The sequence below is a fragment of the Lepidochelys kempii genome, chromosome 4 (assembly GCF_965140285.1).
Source record: "Lepidochelys kempii isolate rLepKem1 chromosome 4, rLepKem1.hap1, whole genome shotgun sequence".
In the NCBI taxonomy this organism is placed as follows: Eukaryota; Metazoa; Chordata; order Testudines; family Cheloniidae; genus Lepidochelys; species Lepidochelys kempii.
Genome location: NC_136383.1, coordinates 39,790,345 through 39,812,477, shown reverse-complemented (window position 1 = coordinate 39,812,477; position 22,133 = coordinate 39,790,345). Strand labels below are relative to the sequence as shown.

The 22,133-nt window shown below is 41.1% G+C and overlaps 1 protein-coding gene across 16 annotated transcripts in view; it reads right to left on the bottom strand.

The window, feature by feature from the left end:
* Window positions 1–22,133, bottom strand: part of BLTP1 (bridge-like lipid transfer protein family member 1) — a 246,531-nt gene that overhangs the window by 102,705 nt on the left and 121,693 nt on the right. For all 16 annotated transcript variants that reach the window (XM_073341054.2, XM_073341048.2, XM_073341041.2 and 13 more), the window contains 13 exons: window positions 21,654–21,724; window positions 20,264–20,437; window positions 19,812–19,932; window positions 17,508–17,654; window positions 16,952–17,079; window positions 16,338–16,540; window positions 14,317–14,514; window positions 12,645–12,853; window positions 12,128–12,279; window positions 5,829–5,979; window positions 3,122–3,274; window positions 2,394–2,634; window positions 1,290–1,438 (listed from right to left, as the gene is read on the bottom strand). In XM_073341054.2, coding sequence (XP_073197155.1) covers window positions 1,290–1,438; window positions 2,394–2,634; window positions 3,122–3,274; window positions 5,829–5,979; window positions 12,128–12,279; window positions 12,645–12,853; window positions 14,317–14,514; window positions 16,338–16,540; window positions 16,952–17,079; window positions 17,508–17,654; window positions 19,812–19,932; window positions 20,264–20,437; window positions 21,654–21,724 — 2,097 coding nt within the window. The remainder of the gene's footprint in view (window positions 1–1,289; window positions 1,439–2,393; window positions 2,635–3,121; window positions 3,275–5,828; window positions 5,980–12,127; window positions 12,280–12,644; window positions 12,854–14,316; window positions 14,515–16,337; window positions 16,541–16,951; window positions 17,080–17,507; window positions 17,655–19,811; window positions 19,933–20,263; window positions 20,438–21,653; window positions 21,725–22,133) is intronic.

Here is a 22,133-nt window from a genome sequence, read left to right as displayed (position 1 = left end):
GTACTCCTTACCAAGGAGATATAGAGCTGCACAGATGAACTGCCCTCAGTTCCTTCTTTACTCTGAAGTTCCATGAGATTAAACTCCGAAGCAGAGAGGAAGGAGGACAAATGGTGGTGTTGTAATAATGGGGCCTACAAATTTACCCTAATTGTCAGCCCTACTGTAAAAATTAAGTGAAAATTCATAAAATGTCACAATAACTTATAACAAATGCTGATAAGAAAAGGTGCAAAAATGAGACAGACTAAACTAGTGCAAACAAAAAGGATTACTGATATAATTAAAGGACTGATTTAAGATCACTTCTGGTAAACAAGAAAAGTACAGAACTGGAAACCAGTGAACCAAAACCAGTGTGTCAGAAACTAGGTTTAGCTGGTGGACAATGAGAGGATGAGCCCTTCCGCCTAGCGCACTGTTTATGGGGGTCCTCAAAAAAAAAGACTGACAATGGGGATTAAATTGGAACATTTGTGGGTGTGGAGTTTGAATTCTCCACTTTCTTTAAAACTTAATTTTGTTTGTTTATATGTATATATATATATATTATATTCATAAACCATCAGTTTGTAGGAGGTAAGATTAAATCATTTACAGAAAAGGGATATCCACAATCAGAGTCCATCTACAAAAGCAGATCCCATTAGTGTAAAAGTGATTTGTTGCAATCATCATGTGGAGAACTCTTACTACTGTTAACGTTGGAAGACAATACTAGCACTGAGGCTACAATTAGAGTACCATGAAAACAGAGAAAATCTTTTTACTATTCTCCTCAGAACAGGAGTCACTTTTAGCTAATACCACCATGGACCCAAAATCAAAGAGGAACTCTCTATAAGAATATACAGGTCATTTATTTACAGAAAATATGATAGAGTTCTGCAGAATAATATCATCAGTGATAGACTTTATACATCATATTCCTAAATAACACATTTTAGCCAAAAATTTCCAATTTGTGCACACAACCACATATTTTATCCTAAATATTACTCATGTGCACCCATTCATTCTGGAATCCGCAATTTAACTGTCTGTTTTTGAAAGTGGGGACCGAGAGTTAACTGCTAGGGGGAAAAAAAGAAAACTACAATGATTAAATAATGTAACTCTTTTTCTACAGTATGATGAACATGGCTCAATGCAAAGTATGCATTATATTGGTTAGTGTTTAATCCAGGTGAAAATTATTTTTGGGACACAAAATCAAACTTAAAATAGATACAGTTGCAAACAAAACACTTCTCTCTCCCCATATTTTCCAAGTTACAATATAAACTTACCTTTATTTTCAGAGCAGAATCACTGTGAGTATGGGACTTGGATAATTTTCTCATGATCTCAGCCCCAGTTACAGGCCCAGAAGAAACTCCAGCCGGTGGAGGACGGGTAGCTGTTCCTTCTAGGAGCATTGTGTGTTCACTGACTGTAGCTGAAAAATGTAACAAATTGTACAAATTAACTACATGTGAAATAGTATACAAATAGTTATACTATTAATCTATTAATTATGTACACTTATTCCCAAACCATCATGTACACATCCATGCTTTTGCATTTTGGCACACAGATGGCAGAGAGACTGATCTAAGCAAAATCTAACAAAGAACAAAACCCCAAGCATGTGCCAGCTGGCATTTACACAAGAGTATAATGCAGTTGTCAAGCATGTTTTGAAGCTATACTAAGACAGCTTTTAAAATTTTATATTACAGAAAATACCTATTAAAGACCGACACAGCTACAACCATTCAAATGCATGACCTAAGTCTACAATGTCAGAGACAGCACATAATATAAGTTAAATGTGCACAAGGCAACTAATTAAGCTGAAGTATTTTATGTTATCAAATAAGAGTGAGCAAGGAAGAAAATCATATGTCAATTTTTCAAGACAGGTGGCAACCCCAGTTCTAGTTAAAACAAAGTACACTGAGGTGAAGTGAGGACTGAACTAGTACCACAGATTTACAGAGTTTTAGCGTCAGATGCCAAAGCATTAGGCTTTGTCTGCATTAGCATTTTTGTGTAAAACTTTTGTCAGTCAGGGGTATGAAAAAAACACACCCCTGACCAACAAAAGGGCTGGTATGGACAGCGCTACGTCAGTAGTAGATGCTCTCCCACCGACATGGCTACCACTGCTCGTAGGGAGTGGTTTAATTATGCTGGTAGGAGAACTCTCTCCTGCCAGCATAGAGTGGCTACATGGGAGACCTTATAGCAGTGAAACTGCAGCGGTATAGCTGTGCCGCTGTCAGATCTGTAGTACAGACATAGCCTTAAAAGATAAACAGTTATTATGCTATTTTATCACAAAAGTTGTCAAAAAAGTATTATTTGTTCCCAAGTCATTGGTATAGAGCATAACTGCAACACAAATATACCTGCATCAAACTCAAACTCTGCTCCATCAGCACTTGTGTCACTCTGAAGGCCACCTCCATTGTCTAATCCAACTCCATCCTCATGCTCATGGCGTGCAGTTGTCTGTGGTTTCAATGGCTGAGCTGGTCTGTGTAAGCTAACTCCTTTGAAAGCTGGTGTCACCACAATGAATTTCATCCACTGCCTAGCAAGTGCAACTAGACCTTTCTTTAAAGTCACTAATGCAGGAAGGCCATCACTCTAAAAATACAGACACACACAATAGCATCTTAACATGAACTGAAAAAGATCCGTGTTACAAAGCATTTTCTGATCAGGCAGAGCATGACCTCAAAGAGTTCTGAAGAGTTTATATTTCTGCAGCGTTCATGTCTAAAAATGGAAATGTTTAAAGAAAGCTGAAACATGACATAGGAAGGCCAATAAATTATTGGGGGGAGGGGAGGGGTTAAATCCACATGTTAAATTTATGGTGTCTCCCTAAATTTATAAATAAAATAGCTAAACAACAGATTATAAACTATTCGTCTATAATGTAGAAATGGCAGTCTAAAAAAATTCAAGCTCTATGTAATAGTAATTAATAAGCACTTGAATGTTTTTATACAGTTATCTACACTAAGACACCTGCAGTCTGTACTAGGTTTATATGCTAAACTGTAATAATCTTAATATTGTAAAACTATTAAGTACACACTATTATTTACTTCTTTAAAGGATAACTCACCATGGTAGCATCCTCAATGATGGAATAATTTGCCTGATGAAGGTAGTGATGCAGTATATTACACAGCAAACAGGAAGGATTTTCTTGTAGGAAACGAGCCACTTTAGTCAGTCTGTTGTATTTGCTTCTCAAAGGGAAGTGCATACTTTTATTCTGAAATAAATATTTATACATGTATATATTTTCCCTATAGTGAACACATATAAAAATGCATGCATGTTATAAACCTGTGTAACCTAACAGCACCCTAATGTAAGACAGCAAGGAGCTCACTTGTATCCGGTACTGTTCTTTGCAATGTTGTTGTAGCCATATTGGTCCCAGGAATATTAAAAACACAGGATGGATGAGGTAATATCTTTTATTGGACCAACTTTTGTTGGTGAAAAAGACAAGCCTTCTAACTACAAATACCTGTTAAAGAGCTCTGTGTAGCTTGAAAGCTTGTCTCTTTCACAAACAAAAGTCAGTCCAATAAAAGACACTATCTCACCCACCTTGTCTCTCTGGTATCTGGTAGTGAGTTTCAGCTGGTCTGACTAGTTCAGTGTACCACAACACACTAATACCAAAATCTGTATCTTAAAAGTGTCTTATAAAATATCAATAGAAAGCTAATGGTATACTGAACACTCATTATTGTCTGGTATATGTACGGGGAACAAATTCAAAATTACAAACCAACTGGAAATTATGTTCTTAAAGTGTGTCTGCTAGGCAGGGATAACTTCAGACGAAGGTATATGGTTCTGCCACCTTGATGGTTCCTCTAAGATACATTAAGAGACAAGGAGAATGTATTTACTTAAAAACCATCAAGCTAACAAGGGGATGAGATAACCACTCAGGAACACAGTATGGGGAGGTTTCAGAGTAGCAGCCGTGTTAGTCTGTATCCGCAATAAGAGGAGTACTTGTGGCACCGTAGAGACTAACCAAATTTATTTGAGCATAAGCTTTCATGAGCTACAGCTCACTTCATCGGATGCATTCAGTGAAAAATACAGTGGGGAGATTTATATACATAGAGAACATGAAACAATGGGTGTTACCATACACACTGTAACGAGAGTGATCAGATAAGGTGTGCTATTACCAGCAGGAGAGCGGGGAGGGGGGGGAGGGGGGTTAAGAGAACCTTCTGTAGTGATAATCAAGGTCGGCCATTTCCAGCAGTTGACAAGAACATCTGAGGAATGGGGGAGGGGGGAAGAGAAATAAACATGGGGAAATAGTTTTACTTTGTGTAAGGGTCAAACTCTAAAGATACTACACTGTTGCGGAAGATTTAAAGAAAATCTGTTTAGAAATAGAAAATATTTCTATGTCCATCTCCATTGACGGAGCAGGATATTTGCAAAACTATACTGTGAAAAAAAATACTGCAAGAGACCGCATTGCATTTTAGAACTTCTGATATAGATTATAAAAATTAATAATTCCTCCTAAGAACTAAATAAATTAATTATTTTCTAACAGTTTAATTCTAGAAAAAGCCACCCCAATACTAAAAATTGTTTCCTGCAGTATAAGATTTTTGTATTCAAGTTTCAAGGATGTGATGACGTTTAAGGTAAGAGAATAGACAACTGCAACAAGCATTAACCTGCCAGGTCTTGCAATAGCAGACAAGGAAGCCCTGAAAAACCTTTCCACCAATGAGACTGATTTAGTGAAACAGAAGAAAAAAAAGTTGACTGCATAAAATCAGGATCATGTGTCCTCTACAATACAGCTAACCTAAATTCTGCATCAAGCAGTTAATTATGCTGAATTTGGCAGGAAAATGACATTTCTGCATAATCAAGTAAATTAAAAATATTTTTACAGAATTCAATATTAAATTAATACCATTGGTACAGTATATCTTGTGATACTCATTTTGGTGTTGAACTCAAGTCAAATCTCAAATTTTGAATGTTTTTCAGCTGTATACTAAGCCAATATTTTCAATATTTACTTTGACATAGATTTTTGTATGCTAATACTTAAACTTTAGAGAAGTTGTCCAGTAAAAAATGAAGATTTTGACACCTGAGAAAGGTCACATGGGGCTTTTGGCACCCAAGAAGGGATTTTACCTTTTTTTAAAAATATGGAGGGTGATGGGTAGGAGGGAACAAGGGAAAGGGAGTGAGAGCAATTTTAAATGTTTAGTTCCATGCTCCAGCAAGTAGTTCACTCCTCTCCATCCCACACCCCCAATCCAAAAAATCTTTGGCTACATCCAACAAATACAGATCAATACACTACCTGGACACAACATAAATCATGTGCAAGAATTCACATTGTTTTCATGAGGTTTCAGTTTATAGCCCACAAAGATTCACTGGATAGTTTACACATTCCCAAAGCCACTGTTGCGGACATCAGATCAATTAGTATGGGGCCTAATTCTCCTAATTTCCCATTACTTTACAATGGTGTAACTCCACTGACTTCAACTGGAGATACTATTTATTAACACCAGTGTGAGAGAAGAATCAGGTCCATTTTGTTCACCATCACCAAGGTTTTCTCCTCAGACATAACAGCTAGAAACTTTAGGTTCTATGTCCAAATCACAAGGGGTGAAATCTGTGGCCAGTTCAACAAGCACAGGATTTCAATTACAAGTAAATCACTAAAGAAGCCAGACACCAAAGGAAGGTGTGTTGCTTGTGCTTATTTTAAGTCTGTTGACCTTATTTTTCAGTGAGTCACCAACCTCTAATGCCTCTGTCATTATGCAGCCCATGACAGCACAAATCCTTAGAGTTCCTTCAGTTTCTAATCTGTTTAATGAGGACTTCAGTTGATCAATGGGAACAAGCCATGCACCAACAGCAGGAGTTGCAGTGCTCAGTAGGTTCAGTTGCCTATGTTAAGAAAAATTAAATATTAAAAGACAGAATTCAAGTTCAGCAATAATTATCAGTAATGTTTCCTTATGCATTAGTTTGAGATGGATATTACATAACTAGGTAGAGTTACAAAGTGAAACAAAACAATCTTAAAAGGCTTGAAAATGTTAAGCTATACAGAACAATATTATTCACATTTAAAACTCGTGCAAACGTAAGTATGTGGCTCTAAATGCCAGAAACACACTCACTAATACCCTTCTCTCACTCATGCTACAGGATCTATTACTCTTCTCCCTCTTTCTTGGCATAAGGTAACTGGATTTTCAAAGGTCACATGAATGGGAGTCATGCAGAGTGTACAAGTGGTTTTGACAGATGGGAAGGGGAAAGAAAATGACACACTTTCTTCTTCTCTCTCAAACAATGCCATCACTTCTCCCAAACAATTTCACTGCCTCAGAATGAAAGAAAAAAAAAAAAAAAACACATTACAATAAAAGGTCAAGACGGGATAAAATTAGTATTTGCCCTTAAACTGCTCAAAAAACCTCTGCTCTATTTTGTACACAAGACTATGGGCAACTTCAACTTTGGGTTTTTTTCAGTGCTTACCAGTGTTAATATAATATTTTCAAAACTGATTTAGGAACTCAAGTCCCACTGACTTTCAATGACACCAAGGGCTTGTCTCTACAAAGGCAAAAAGCCCACAGTAGCTAGTGCATGCCATCCACTCCACACACTAGCTCCCCTCGTGGGCACACTTTTTACACACTAACACTTTGTCTACACTAGGACTTTAGGTCGAATTTAGCAGCATTAAATCGATGTAAACCTGCACCCGTCCACACGATGAAGCCCTTTATTTCGACTTAAAGGGCTCTTAAAATCGATTTCCTTACTCCACCCCTCACAAGTGGATTAGCGCTTAAATCGGCCTTGCCGACTCAAATTTGGGGTACTGTGGACACAATTCGATGGTATTGGCCTCCGGAAGCTATCCCAGAGTGCTCCATTGTGACCGCTCTGGACAGCACTCTCAACTCAGATGCACTGGCCAGGTAGACAGGAAAAGAACCGCGAACTTTTGAATCTCATTTCCTGTTTGGCCAGCGTGGAAAGCTGCAGGTGACCATGCAGAGCTCATCAGCACAGGTGACCATGATGGAGTCCCAGAATCGCAAAAGAGCTCCAGCATGGACCGAACGGGAGGTACGGGATCCGATCGCTGTTTGGGGAGAGGAATCCGTGCTATCAGAACTCCTTTCCAGTTTTCGAAATGCCAAAACCTTTGTCAAAATCTCCCAGGGCATGAAGGACAGAGGCCATAACAGGGACCCGAAGCAGTGCCGCGTGAAACTGAAAGAGCTGAGGCAAGCCTACCAGAAAACCAGAGAGGCGAACGGCCACTCCGGGTCAGAGCCCCAAACATGCCGCTTCTATGATGAGCTGCATGCCATTTTAGGGGGTTCAGCCACCACTACCCCAGCCGTGTTGTTTGACTCCTTCAATGGAGATGGAGGCAATACGGAAGCAGGTTTTGGGGACGAAGAAGAAGATGAGGAGGAGGAGGTTGTAGATAGCTCACAGCAAGCAAGCGGAGAAACCGGTTTTCCCGACAGCCAGGAACTGTTTCTCACCCTGGACCTGGAGCCAGTACCCCCCAAATCCACCCAAGGCTGCCTCCTGGACCCAGCAGGCGGAGAAGGGACCTCTGGTGAGTGTACCTTTTAAAATACTATACATGGTTTAAAAGCAAGCACGTGAAAGGATTACTTTGCCCTGGCATTCGTGGTTCTCCTAAAGCCTTTGCAAAAGGTTTCTGGGGAGGGCAGCCTTATTGCGTCCTTCATGGTAGGACACTTTACCACTCCAGGCCAGTAACACGTACTCGGGAATCATTGTAGAACAAAGCATTGCAGTGTATGTTTGCTGGCATTCAAACAACATCCGTTCTTTATCTCTCTGTGTTATCCTCAGGAGAGTGAGATATAATTCATGGTCACCTGGTTGAAATAAGAGTGCTTTTCTTCAGGGGACACTCAGAGGAGCCCATTCCTGCTGGGCTGTTTGCCTGTGGCTAAACAGAAATGTTCCCCGCTGTTAGCCACAGGGAGGGGGGAAGGTTGAGGGGGTAGCCACGCGGTGGGGGGAGGCAAAATGCGACCTTGTAACGAAAGCACATGTGTTATGTATGTAATGTTAACAGCAAGGTTTACCCTGAAAGAGTGTAGCCACTATTTTATAAAATGTGTCTTTTTAAATACCGCTGTCCCTTTTTTTTCTCCACCAGCTGCATGTGTTTCAATGATCACAGGATCTTCTCCTTCCCAGAGGCTAGTGAAGCTTAGAAAGAAAAAAAAAACACACTCGCGATGAAATGTTCTCCGAGCTCATGCTGTCCTCCCACACTGACAGAGCACAGATGAATGCGTAGAGGCAAATAATGTCAGAGTGCAGAAAAGCACAAAATGACCGGGAGGAGAGTGGCGGGCTGAAGAGAGTAAGTGGCGGGCTGAAGAGAGGGCTGAAGCTCAAATGTGGCGGCAGCGTGATGAGAGGAGGCAGGATTCAATGCTGAGGCTGCTGGAGGACCAAACCAGTATGCTCCAGTGTATGGCTGAGCTGCAGCAAAGGCAGCTGGAGCACAGACGGCCACTGCAGCCTCTGTGTAACCAACCGCCCTCCTCCCCAAGTTCCATAGCCTCCACACCCAGACGCCCAAAAACGTGGTGGGGGGGCCTCCGGCCAACCAGCCACTCCACCACAGAGGATTGCCCAAAAAAAAGAAGGCTGTCATTCAATAAATTTTAAAGTTGTAAACTTTTAAAGTGCTGTGTGGCATTTTCCTTCCCTCCTCCACCACCCCTCCTGGGCTACCTTGGTAGTCATCCCCCTATTTGTATGATGAATAAATAAAGAATGCATGAATGTGAAGCAACAATGACTTTATTGCCTCTGCAAGCGGTGATTAAAGGGAGGAGGGGTGAGTGGTTAGCTTACAGGGAAGTAGAGTGAACCAAGGGACGGGGGGTTTCATCAAGGAGAAACAAAGAGAACTTTCACACCGTAGCCTGGCCAGTCATGAAACTGGTTTTCAAAGCTTCTCTGATGCGTACCGCGCCCTCCTGTGCTCTTCTAACCGCCCTGGTGTCTGGCTGCACATAACCAGCAGCCAGGCGATTTGCCTCAACCTCCCACCCCACCATAAACGTCTCCCCCTTACTCTCACAGATATTGTGGAGCACACAGCAAGCAGTAATAACAGTGGGAATATTAGTTTCGCTGAGGTCTAAGCGAGTCAGTAAACTGCACCAGCGCGCCTTTAAACGTCCAAATGCACATTCTACCACCATTCTGCACTTGCTCAGCCTGTAGCTGAACAGCTCCTGACTACTGTCCAGGCTGCCTGTGTACGGCTTCATGAGCCATGGCATTAAGGGGTAGGCTGGGTCCCCAAGGATACATATAGGCATTTCAACATCCCCAACAGTTATTTTCTGGTCTGGGAAGAAAGTCCCTTCCTGCAGCTTTTGAAACAGACCAGAGTTCCTGAAGATGCGAGCGTCATGTACCTTTCCCGGCCATCCCACGTTGATGTTGGTGAAACGTCCCTTGTGATCCACCAGAGCTTGCAGCACTATCGAAAAGTACCCCTTGCGGTTTATGTACTCGGCGGCTTGGTGCTCCGGTGCCAAGATAGGGATATGGGTTCCGTCTATAGCCCCACCACAGTTAGGGAATCCCATTGCAGCAAAGCCATCCACTATGACCTGCACATTTCCCAGGGTCACTACCCTTGATATCAGGAGATCTTTGATTGCATGGGCTACTTGCATCACAGCAGCCCCCGCAGTAGATTTGCCCACTCCAAATTGATTCCCAACTGACCGGTAGCTGTCTGGCGTTGCAAGCTTCCACAGGGCTATCGCCACTCGCTTCTCAACTGTGAGGGCTGCTCTCATCTTGGTATTCATGCGCCTCAGGGCAGGGGAAAGCAAGTCACAAAGTTCCATGAAAGTGCCCTTATGCATGCGAAAGTTTCGCAGCCACTGGGAATCGTCCCAGACCTGCAACACTATGCGGTCCCACCAGTCTGTGCTTGTTTCCCGAGCCCAGAATCGGCGTTCCACAGCATGAACCTGCCCCATTAGCACCATGTTGCATGCATTGGCAGGGCCCATGCTTTCGGAGAAATCTGTGTCCATGTCCTGATCACTCACGTGACCGCGCTGACGTTGCCTCCTCGCCCGGTATCACTTTGCCAGGTTCTGGTGCTGCATATACTGCTGGATAATGCGTGTGGTGTTTAATGTGCTCCTAATTGCCAAAGTGAGCTGAGCGGCCTCCATGCTTGCCTTGGTATGGCGTCCGCACAGAAAAAAGGCACGGAATGATTGTCTGCCATTGCTCTGATGGAGGGAGGGGCTTCTGATGACACGGCTTACAGGGTTGGCTTCAGGGAGCTAAAATCAACAAAGGGGGTGTCTTTACATCAAGGAGTATTTCAGGCAGGACTTCACGGAGGGTTCCAATAAGAAATGGTGCACCTAAGTTATTGTTCTTATTGGAACAAGGTGGTTAGCCTGGCCTCTGATTGATACATGGCTAGATTTACCTTGCTGCACCTTCTCTGTGAGTGACTGCAGTGTGACCTAGAGGAATGAGTCCCCTAGACAGGGGAGGAGGCAAATGAGTACAAAACAAATCTGGTCTATTTCTTGTTTTGGTCCACTCCATCTATCTTTTACATCTTTGGCTGGCAGCAGATGGTGCAGAAGGACTGCATGCCATCCATATCTCATGGCTGCTCGACAGAAGATGGTACAGTATGACTGCTAGCCATCCTCATCTGTTGCCTGCCTGGCAGAAGATGGTACAGTACGACTGCTAGCCATCCTCATCTCTTGCCTGCCCAGCAGAAGATGGTACAGTACGACTGCTAGCAATCCGTATCGCCTGCCTACTCACCATAAGACGGTTCAATAGGACTGACTGCAGGACTAAAGAGAATGACCTGGTCAAGTCACTCCAAATTTAGTCCCTGCGCCCATGTCTGTCCAGGCACTCCCAGCCGACGTGGCCAGGAGCACCTCGGACACGACGAGGACGACTACCAGTCATACTGCACCGTCCGCTGCCAGAAGGCAATGGGTTGCTGCTACTGTGTAGCAAAGCCGTACCGCGTCTGCCAGCACCCAGGAGATATACGGTGACGGTTACCTGAGCGGGCTCCATGCTTGCCGTGGTATGGCGTCTGCACAGGTAACTCAGGAAAAAGGGCGCGAAACGATTGTCTGCCCTTGCTTTCACGGAGGGAGGGAGGGAACGGGGGCCTGACGATATGTACCCAGAACCACCCACGACAATGTTTTAGCCCCATCAGGCATTGGGATCTCAACCCAGAATTCCAATGGGCAGCGGAGACTGCGGGAACTGTGGGATAGCTATCCACAGTGCAATGCTCCGGAAGTCGACTCTAGCCTCGGTACTGTGGAAGCACTCCGCCGAGTTAATGCACTTAATGCACTTAGAGCATTTTCTGTGGGGACACACACACTCGAATATATAAAACCGATTTCTAAAAAAACGACTTCTATAAATTCGACCTTATTCCGTAGTGTAGACATACCCTAAGAGTGTCTTTGTTTGCTTTAACTTAACACACTTTGGAAGTGTATTAAGCTACAGTGCACAACGACACTCTTAGTGTGTAGTAAGAGTGTGCTCATGGCAGTGTTAATGCAGAGTAGTTCATGTGCTTTAACTTCACACCCTAGCTTATCCCATATAAGCTTCCTCGAGTAGTCAAGTCCTTAGGCTCTTAATTGCCTAAATCCCTTTAGAAAATAGAATTTTAAGTATTTCTGAAAATATTACTCTTTTCTACACTTGCCCTATGTCATATTCACTATTTATTCATTTTAATCCCTTTTAAAAAAGATAACTAGATATATTTCCTTATAATTATGACAGCTATACAGGCAGTTGAATAGTACAGTGACACTGATTTGGTCTGAACTATCTAAATCCCAAAGTTTTGTCATTATCCAATAATAGAAGCAGCAGCAATTACTAAGGAGGCTGCACACAGAATACACCAGATTTAATAATATACAGACACACTCCTTTCATTTCTTTTAAGCCTAAGGCAGTGTACCTTGAAAATATATGGGCAGGAGAGCGCATATTAGTGGGAGCTGCAAAACTAAACCAAATTTCTTTGATTGTCAGCTTCATGCTGCAGGAGTCAGGTGGGGGAGGCATTAGAGGAAGATCTTTTTTCAGATCATCAGATTCAACTCCTTCATCCTACACAAAAAGAGGTACAAGGATAAGAGGTAAATTGTTTTCAGAGGGCAACAAGTGCTTAACAGAAAAGCTTATTATGTACTGCCTGCCAAAAAATAAAATTCCATATGACATTTAACTAGACAAAGGAATAAAAACACACATGCCCCACACTATCTCCCAAGATCATATTTGGATGCATCCTTCAGAAAACTGCAGTTTTAACTGTGTAAGCTATGTAAGCAGATACTTTGAATTCAAAGTAAGTACAGAAGTTGTTAAACTGCTGCAAAAAATAATTCTGCACTATAATTAGCAACTGCTAAAAAGAAGTCAATCTTGAGACAAGTACTAACCTGAATAATTAAAAAAGGGCATGCACCTACCTGTTCATCTGAAACTGAATTTCCATTTATGTCCGAAGAGGGACTTCTATCACAAGGAAGATTATCATCAGACACATCGGTATTATAACCACTACCAGTTGGAGAATCTGAAGAATTGTTGGATGCAAGCAATCCACTCCTCTCTGTGGCACTAGATTTACCCATGACTCCAAAAGTACTATATAAAACAGCTCCAGATTGTCTTCCTCCTTTAAATAAAAAAATTAGAGTAATTTGTTTACAAAACTCTTGGTTTGTTCCATTTATTCTATTTTCAGAAACTTTTAAAAATAGGGAATTTTGTCAATTTTCCACTCCCAAGTCCCATGTAAAACATCTGTAACTCTTCTTACTTTCACAAATACTTTGCTGCATACTTTATATACTATTGCATACTTTGTATACTTTGCAGCACACTAATCCTTGTGCACATATATTTAGATACAAGTAAATTTAATACCTGTTTTTGGAAAAGTTTATATCTCCTCAAAGCAATTTTGCATGCCCTCTATCTAACTGAAACACTAAACATACAATCTACTGAAGAGAACAATTCAGATGCAGAATACATTTAGATTATTTCTTTTACAAGAGTGAGCTTCCCTCTGGAAAACAAGGCTCCAATCCTGCAAACAGACCGCTACTGTGGATCTGATTCCAGGATCATGGACCAAGGGACTAGTTATATTACCAATTTCTATCTTTACAAACTCAATGTTATAGACAAAAGCTCCTTAAATATCATTAAGGCTGAAATAAAGCTAACATTTTAACCCAGGGGCGGGCAAACATTTTGGCCTGAGGGCCGCAGCGGGTTTCTGAAATGGGAGGGCCAGTTAGAGGAGTCTGTGCCTCCCCAAACAGCCAGCTGTGGCTCAGCCCCCGCCCCCTAACCACCCCACCCCATCCCTGCTTCTTGCCCGACAGTCCCCCCCCCTCAGACTCCTGTCCCATCCAACCCCTTCTGTTCCCTGACGGCCCCTCCCGGGACCCCTGCCCCATTCACCTCCCCCCCGCACTCCTTGTCCCCTGACCGCCCCCGGGACCCCTGCCCCTGACTTTCCCCCGCCACCTCATCCAATCCCCCTCTCCTTCCTGACTGCTCCCCCGGGACTCCTGCCTCCATTCAACCCCCCTGCTCCCTGCCCTCTGACCGCCCCGGCCCCTACCCACACCTCTGCCACCCCCACCATCTATCCAACCCCCCTGCTCCCTGCCCCCTTACCGTGCTGCCTGGAGCACCGGTGGCTGGTGGCTCTACAGCCCCCGGGTCAGGTCAGGCTCTGCAGCTGCACTGCCCTAGGAGCTTGCAGCCCCGCCCCCACCCAGAGCATTGCGCCAGTGGCGCAGTGAGCTGAGGCTGTGGGAGAGGGGGAACAGCAGGGGACGGGCCGGGGGCAAGCCGCCAGGGCCAGGGCCAGGAGCTCAGAAGCCGGGCAGGAGTGTCCGGCAGGATGGATGTGGCCCGCGGGCCGTAGTTTGCCCACCTCTGGTGTAAAGTATGTATGTTCACATAAAATATAAACTATTTAATACCACCTACATTCAATAGCTTTTTAAATTAAATTAAAAATGAAGATTAGAAACTTGGAACACCTATTAGAGCATTTCATTAAATTACAATAATAGTAAATAATATTGATCATGTAGCATTGCAATACTGTAACTTTACCTTTTATTGTTAAATTTTCAATTCCACATTCAAACATTATCCAGCCCCACCTCTCTTGGCTGGGACCGATTCGAGTTACATCTGGAACAGCTTGCTGATCAGTTTCATCTATAAAAGTAAACTCATCCAACTCTTCCAAAGTAAAAAGAACTTTTGACTTCTCAAAAGGAATCGCTGTTATTGCACAAGTCCCAATATCTGTAAAAACAAGTAATTTACTCCCTTTTTATATAGATGATGACAAAGAATTTATATGGATATAGCACATTTTTATAGTGACAGAGCATTTTCCCTAAATTAAAGAGGGTTTGTTTGGATTTGCGGGGGGGGGGGAGCGGCGAAGGGGACTTTTTTTTCCTTTGCATTTATCAATAATTTTTAAAAAATGACTATGCACAAAAAGGAAAGGTTGAAAGAAGTGAACATTTGGAACTGCCACTCCAAAAAAACAAAAACAAAAAAGCTACTCATTAAGCATTGCTCATAAAATTTTAAAATAGTGTTTCCCTTTCTCCACATCTTCTGTCACCTACATACAATCTGAAAGAGCCTGGAGAAGAAAGCAACATAACAATGATCGCAAAATTAAATTAAAGCCCAAATATATTTCCAATCTTAATAATGTTAAGGTACTATTAGCAAAAATACAATGCTATATAAAGAAAGTTTGTGGCTGCTTTTCAAAAATTGACCTGTGACTGGTTAAAGCCTTAGATACTTTAGCCCTAAGGAAAAATCTTGTTACAGCACATTCCAAATGAATACCTTTATGATACCAAATGCAAAATGAAATACAGTGATATTGATAAAAGAAAAGGAGGACTTGTGGCACCTTAGAGACTAACCAATTTATTTGAGCATAAGCTTTCGTGAGCTACAGCTCACTTCATCGGATTCATACTGTGGAAAGTGTAGAAGATCTTTTTATACACACAAAGCATGAAAAAATACCTCCCCCCACCCCAATCTCCTGCTGGTAATAGCTTATCTAAAGTGATCACTCTCCTTACAATGTGTATGATAATCAAGTTGGGCCATTTCCAGCACAAATCCAGGTTTTCTCACACCCGCCCCCCCCCCCCCCCCCACACACACACACACACAAACCCACTCTCTTGCTGGTAATAGCTTATCTAAAGTGACCACTCTCCTTACAATGTGAATGATAATCAAGGTGGGCCATTTCCAGCACAAATCCAGGGTTTAACAAGAACGTCTGCTGGGGAGGGGAGGGGAGGGGAGGGAAGGGGAGGGGGGGAACAAGGGGAAATAGGTTACCTTATTTGGTTCTCTTAGCTAAAAGGGAAACTTTATGGCATATTAAAAAAAAAGCGTTGCTTTTTTTTTTTTTTAAAGGCACTTGTCTGCTACATTTTGAGGGTATTTTCGAAATATATCTTCAAGGTTTATTTAGTGGGTATAATGTACGCCTCCACCCATGTTGTAGGTGTGTAATGCGTATAGTCAGTTCCACTGATCGCTAAGAAAACATAAACCCAGAACAGACTATTTTAAATTTGTTATATTACTTTCTTTGAAGTCTGAGGTCTAAAATGAGTCAGACCCCTCGATTTGTATAAAATAAAATTAGAGGAATTATCCTAGGCATCATTTGACAGAACTGATGTATGCTGGCAAAACTCTGTCACCAAAGGGATGCTTGAATCTAATCGAACAACAATGAGAAAGGCATTTGTGAAAGTTGCCCCCCCCTTCATTTAAAATCACAATGGAAAAAATATACTCACTAATGGGTATTGCATTTTAAACAAAAGATAGGACCAGCTGCCATTATGTGGAAAGCAGCTCAAATTGGTAATCTCAGTCAAAAGCTAGGAGTAGAAAAACTGAAATCTGACTCAACCCTAACTATACAATCACAGGTTTCAGAGTAACAGCCGTGTTAGTCTGTATTCGCAAAAAGAAAAGGAGTACTTGTGGCACCTTAGAGACTAACCAATTTATTTGAGCATAAGCAGTTGATGCCTAAAAGATGTTGCCATACTTATGAATAAGCCAACCTGTTGTATCAAGGCCTCTAAGCTGTCCATGAACGCGATGAACATTCAGTTTGGCAGCAATTTCTTTTCCTTTTTCTGCTCCAGCATTTGATCTCAGTGAGCCAGAAGATTGGGGCTGCATTTTACTGGCATGGATGTACCGATCAAATGTTACTGAATTCCTCCCTGTATCTGCATTGTTTAAAGTCTCTTCAATCAGACCCCTTTTAAGTGAAAAGGGAAAAGTAAATGCAAAAATCTTAAAGACAATTATTTACCTAGTTTCTTTTAGTTTTACGCCAATTTAAAATAAAGTAGGCGCATCAGAACTAAGAATTCTTTGTTCACAAAAACTAATAAATGATGATTAGGAAAACTAATAAAGATTTAATTTTCCCCTAAATGACATAAGTACAATTCCCCCCAGACATCACTAAGAGTTAAACCTGTGTAACTGAAGGATTAAGGCTTTAAAGATTCCAAAGTGCTTTTTCCCATCTCATTTAAAAACTAAATTTATATTTAGAAATCCATTGACAAGAAAAGTCTCAGCCAGAGCAATTTTTTTCAGATTCTCCTGATCTGCAAGACATTAAGAGTTATGAATTATGAATTATTAAATGTTTTAGTCTTACCTGTTCATACGAACTTGTGTAGCAATTCTATCAAAACACAAAGCTACTAAGGAAACATGAGTCACAGTTTTGCCAGAAGCAATGCCTGGGGTTTCTTCTACCGATGCTTGTAATAAACACAAGTTTACCTAAACATAAAATTCCCCCAAAGAATAAAAGATAGTTGTTGTTTATTTTTAAATGCCCCTTTAAAAAAAAAATATATATCTATCTATCTCTCAAAGGTTTCTCATCTGATATAATCTACACCATTCCTATTAAAAATGAAATCCAAGAGGATGAAATAATCTTATCATATCTAAACCTTTACAGAGTTTGAACACAAGTTCAGTCAGATACCATTGCACTGGTTAAAAACTTTAATTTTATACTTTATTTGCGTAACTATTTTACTTTGATTGAGCAGGCTGACAAAAATATATAATCCTCAACAAAATATGACAGTCATTTATCACAGCTAGAGGTAAGCTTTTCAAAAAGTCAAAAGAATCCACACTAAGGCTAGCTTGTGAACTCCTGTCATGTGAAACTACACAGACAAACAGATAATTATTACCTTGGGTATGGTAACATTGGCCTGAAGACCTTTAATTTTCACATTATCTTGCTTAAGTGAAAGATTAGTCTGTGCCTGTCCTTGGTTTGTTGTTCCTGTAGCAGGGTTCTCTGTTTTTGTTCCTCTAACATCCTGTTTGGAAGATAACTTAAAAAAAAAAAAAAGTGGTACCAGTTAGGTTTCAATGAGTGTAAATTACTATCAAAATATTTTTTAAATGTAACGTAATGGGATGGCTCAGAGGCATTGCAATACAATAGACTCAGGTTTGATTCCAACCTATGGTGTTATGATTTCTGGATCATCCGAGTCTGAGCGTGCTACAAAGGGTTGTGCCGTTCAGCACATAAATTTCAACTGATTAAAGATCCAAAATGATCTCCAAAGAGTTCCTTTTATCTAAAAGATTAGTTGCTTTGATAAGGGACCCCTAGGGGAGGTCACAAAGTAAATTAAAAATATAAAGAATCACCAGTAAGGATAGAAAGAATCCTTAGTTGTGGAGAAGGAGAATTGTACAATTAGTTTCAAAAGACTGATAGGAAGGTAGGGACAATTTTGGAAGGTATCAGATGGCCTGCCTTTCTGCCACTCCCCTCTCATAAAAAGACAGATCTGCTTTTATGGCTTCATTTCAGCAGAACCCTACCTCACAAAACACAACTTTCTGGAAGTATTCTAAAATATTAATTGTGATAAATTACGCATTGCCAGTATACATATTCCACTTAAAAAAAAAAATCTGTTGGAAGAATATTGACCCAAACACCAGCACAGCAATGTCAAATTTACAGTAGCCAAAGATCCAGCCTTATATGTATTGTACTAAATTATACTAATTAATATCACACTTTCTCAAATATAGTACAGTATTACAGATTTTTCTGCTATACTATTGAGTAAATAACTGTTCTGTAACTGTGGATCCTTGAGATGTTGTCACCATGGATCCCACTGTAGATGCACATGTGCCTCATGCGCTCAAGATTGGATTCTCCTGAACAGCAGCATCCAGCAGGCTTCATGGTACTCACAGCTGAGATGTCTGTCACGGGTACTACCATGCCGATGTTGAGGGCACTGACATCAATACCATTCACCCCGGTGACATCAGCACTGGAGTTGCAGTGGAGTGTACAATCTCGACAGCACTGATGAGATTGGCACCAGACTTGACAGTAGTGGGGAGCGGCACTCTTGATGTCTTTTAACCTCAACACCAGAGAACTTAGGAGAGCCCTTATCAGCCAAAATCCTATGACTAGAGTTCTTGTGAGAGCCCGAGGAGCCCTTTTTGGGTCTTGACTCAGTCTCTTCCTCCTGAGAGCTGGAAGATGACCTCAGGTAAGACAAGTGATGCTTTTACTCCCTGTGTGCTTTCACAAGTTTTTGTCTCTTGAGGGACAGGATGTGGCCAAAGGACCAGCCAGAGCACTAAGGGATGATGAGTTCTTTGTCCATTCAGCTCCAGATTGGCCTGGATCCAAGGCTAAATTTTTCCATGAGGTAGTCCTCAGGAGTAGGGTGACCAGATAGCAAGTGTGAAAAATTAAGATGGAGGAAGGGGGTAATAGATTGCCTATATAAAGACAAAGCCCCTAATATCGGGACATCTGGTCATCTTACTCAGGAGTATCTCATGAGATTTCTGCATCCCAGAAAGACCTACACCTGCCCATTAGGTGCCCTTTGCCTCAATGTATCAGGTAACGTGTATGATCACTACTAAGGGTCACAACAAAAGGAAGACCATTTTTTTACAGTTTAAAGTTGCACTGTAGTTCATCTCCAAAAAACAACAGAAACTCCCTACTCAGGAAGCAAAAAAAGTAAACACTAAACTTATTATCTATTTACACAACAGCAAACTAACACTATGAACTACATATTAAACAAATAAAAGACCATGAGAGCTCTAGGCGACACCGGAGCGCCAACTCATAGCCACAGGTGCTGAGGAGGAAGTAAGAGAGGGATGACTCTGTCCTTTATGCCATTAATGGCAGCACAAGCACATGCAGGGTGCATGCCCCTCCACAATGGACACTGCTAGCTAAAAATCTTTGACTCAAATGCACCAGGCATGCAGACACCTGAAGTGGAATATATATGTACTCAATCACTTGAAGGAGAACATTTGGTTATAACAAATGTGCATGCATCCTTAACTATAGGATGAGATAAAAATTTAATCTGAAATAAAGACATTTATAATATTATTTGTTCTGTTTCATCACTCAATCTAATAAAAATATACATGCTTCTGCTCCCACAAAACCTCCTGCAGTTTTGTAGTACCCTTACATTCTCTGAAAAGGTTGTTTTGCTGTTCTGTACAGCTTCTCTGAGGACCTTATAATGTAGATCATCCACAATTGCTGCTGGGTGTTGAGTGCTAGCACAATGTACCATTGCTTCTATATACCTACAGGAGGAAAAAAAAAAAATCACAAAAGAAAGATTAATTCCCAATTAATTTCCAACAAGGATCAGAGCAGATCACAGGTCACTACAATATAACATGTTTTCCTAGCTCTCCTGTTAGACATGTGAAATTACATAAATTGGCCTTTTTTTGGGGGGGGGGGGGGATAAGGGCAGGACATCAGCTGCTATTCCATGCATTATATAAAATCAGCTCTTCTTCCAAAGCCGATATACAACTAGTCTATCCAAAAAGTTTTGATTTTAGCAATTGATCTTCTAGTATCTAGCAATTTTAAACATTTATCTTAAAGTAAATGAAAATAAAATACCTGTCTAAAGCTTCTGCTACCAGAGGAGTGAGAACAACATCTACAGTTCCTTTTACTTCCACTATTGCTGTTGTTCTAGTCTGGGAGACCGGATGATCCAGGGTCCATTCTTCTGTTATTGTTTCATCATCTGTATTATCCATTGTTTTCTTTTCCAAAGGAGTATAGGGTGTACTAAACAAGTGAAATAGAAACTAATTACTTAGATTTTCAAAATAGGCATTATAAAATGTATAGTTAATATATTTTCTAAACCTATAGTTTGGTACGACAGCTATTCCAAAAGAATCAGAGCCTTCGGTTAGATAAAAAAATCTTCTATTTATTTCATCAGAAGATTATCTCGGAATGAGGAGGGTCTTCAAGACACAGATACTTTCCAGAGTAAGCACAACAGACTACATATTTAATAGGCTATGTATAGGAACCTCAAATGTGAGAAGTACCTATTTACGTATGTTAGAACTATGCATGCAAGTAAGCATTCCCTAATTCAAAGATTGCAAAACTGGCCTCTCGGTTTGCTGAAATTCTTTTTCACCAGTATTACTGATGTTAACATTAGTTAAGTCAGTGTTAAAAGAATATTTGTCATGGCAATTCTCAACATTAATGGAATTTTTATAACATGTTGCAGAAAGGATGGTCTTGAGAGTCCCAGTGTAATGTTTTAGTCACAATAGCCAAATTCTACTTTTTCTGCCACAGGCTTCCTATAGTACCTTGGAAAGTCACAGTTTACAATATGGAAAATGGGGATAATATTTCCCTACACAAGGGAAATCCTTTAATGTTTGTGAGGTGCTCATATATTCTGGTGAAGAGCAACATAGAAAAGCCTTTAAATAAGACATGATATGTCATTCTAAAATAGATATCTAACAAAAATGCTGCTGACACCAGCCTGATTTTAATAAGGCTAGCAAGAGCTGCAACAGTTAAAGTATTACACAAACTCAGTCACCTCTCATTTAAAGCCATACCGTCACTATAATGCAGTGGTCCCCAAACTTTTTACCTTGCACCCCCCCTTACTCCTGTCCATGCCCCCCTGCTTCCCCCAAGCAGGGCTGCGGCTCCAGGAGGGGAGGGATATGGATGAGGTAAGGGGGCCAAGGCTGGGGCCATAGCTGGGGTGGGAGCAGAGTCTCGGCCGTGGCTAGCAGTCACGGCCCTGGGTCAAGGCCAGCAGCCACGGTCCCAGGTTCGGGACCCCAGACGCTAAGGGCTGGCAGCAGGGGTGCAGCTGGTTGGTGCTCCCTCCCCACCCCCTGTGGGGGCTGGGTTAGGCCGCAGCAGCACCCCTACCCCCAAAATTTTCCTCTGCACCCCCCAGGGGAGAGCACCCCACAGTTTGGGGATGTCTGCTAAAATGCAATCTTTTACTCACTTGGATGTTGATCCTGTAAGCTGCATGCCTCTGTCCAGCAAAGCATTAGCTGTGAGACCCTGTTTAACAATCTAAAACAGTAAAAAAACAATTACTACTTTGAGTTTATAAATGACTAATATATTCCTTGAATACTATAACTTCAAGAGAAGATTCCCATTACTGTGTTTTCCCCCAACACTTCATCTATGTATCTAGGTTTTTTAACATACTGTACATGGATTCCATCATTAAGATATATTTTTATAACCATTTAAAGATCAGATCCTGAAATTCTCACATGAAAATTAATACAATAATGAATAAACATTATTTGAAATTTTTTACACAACTATTCAAGGAAAGTAATGTATGAAAGATTAACAATATCCACAGTGTTTCTTTGACTCTAAAAGCACATCTAAAATTAGCTTTAATTTTGTTCATTACTTAAATTTCTATTAAATCATTTTAATTATTTTTCATATTATATGAAAATTG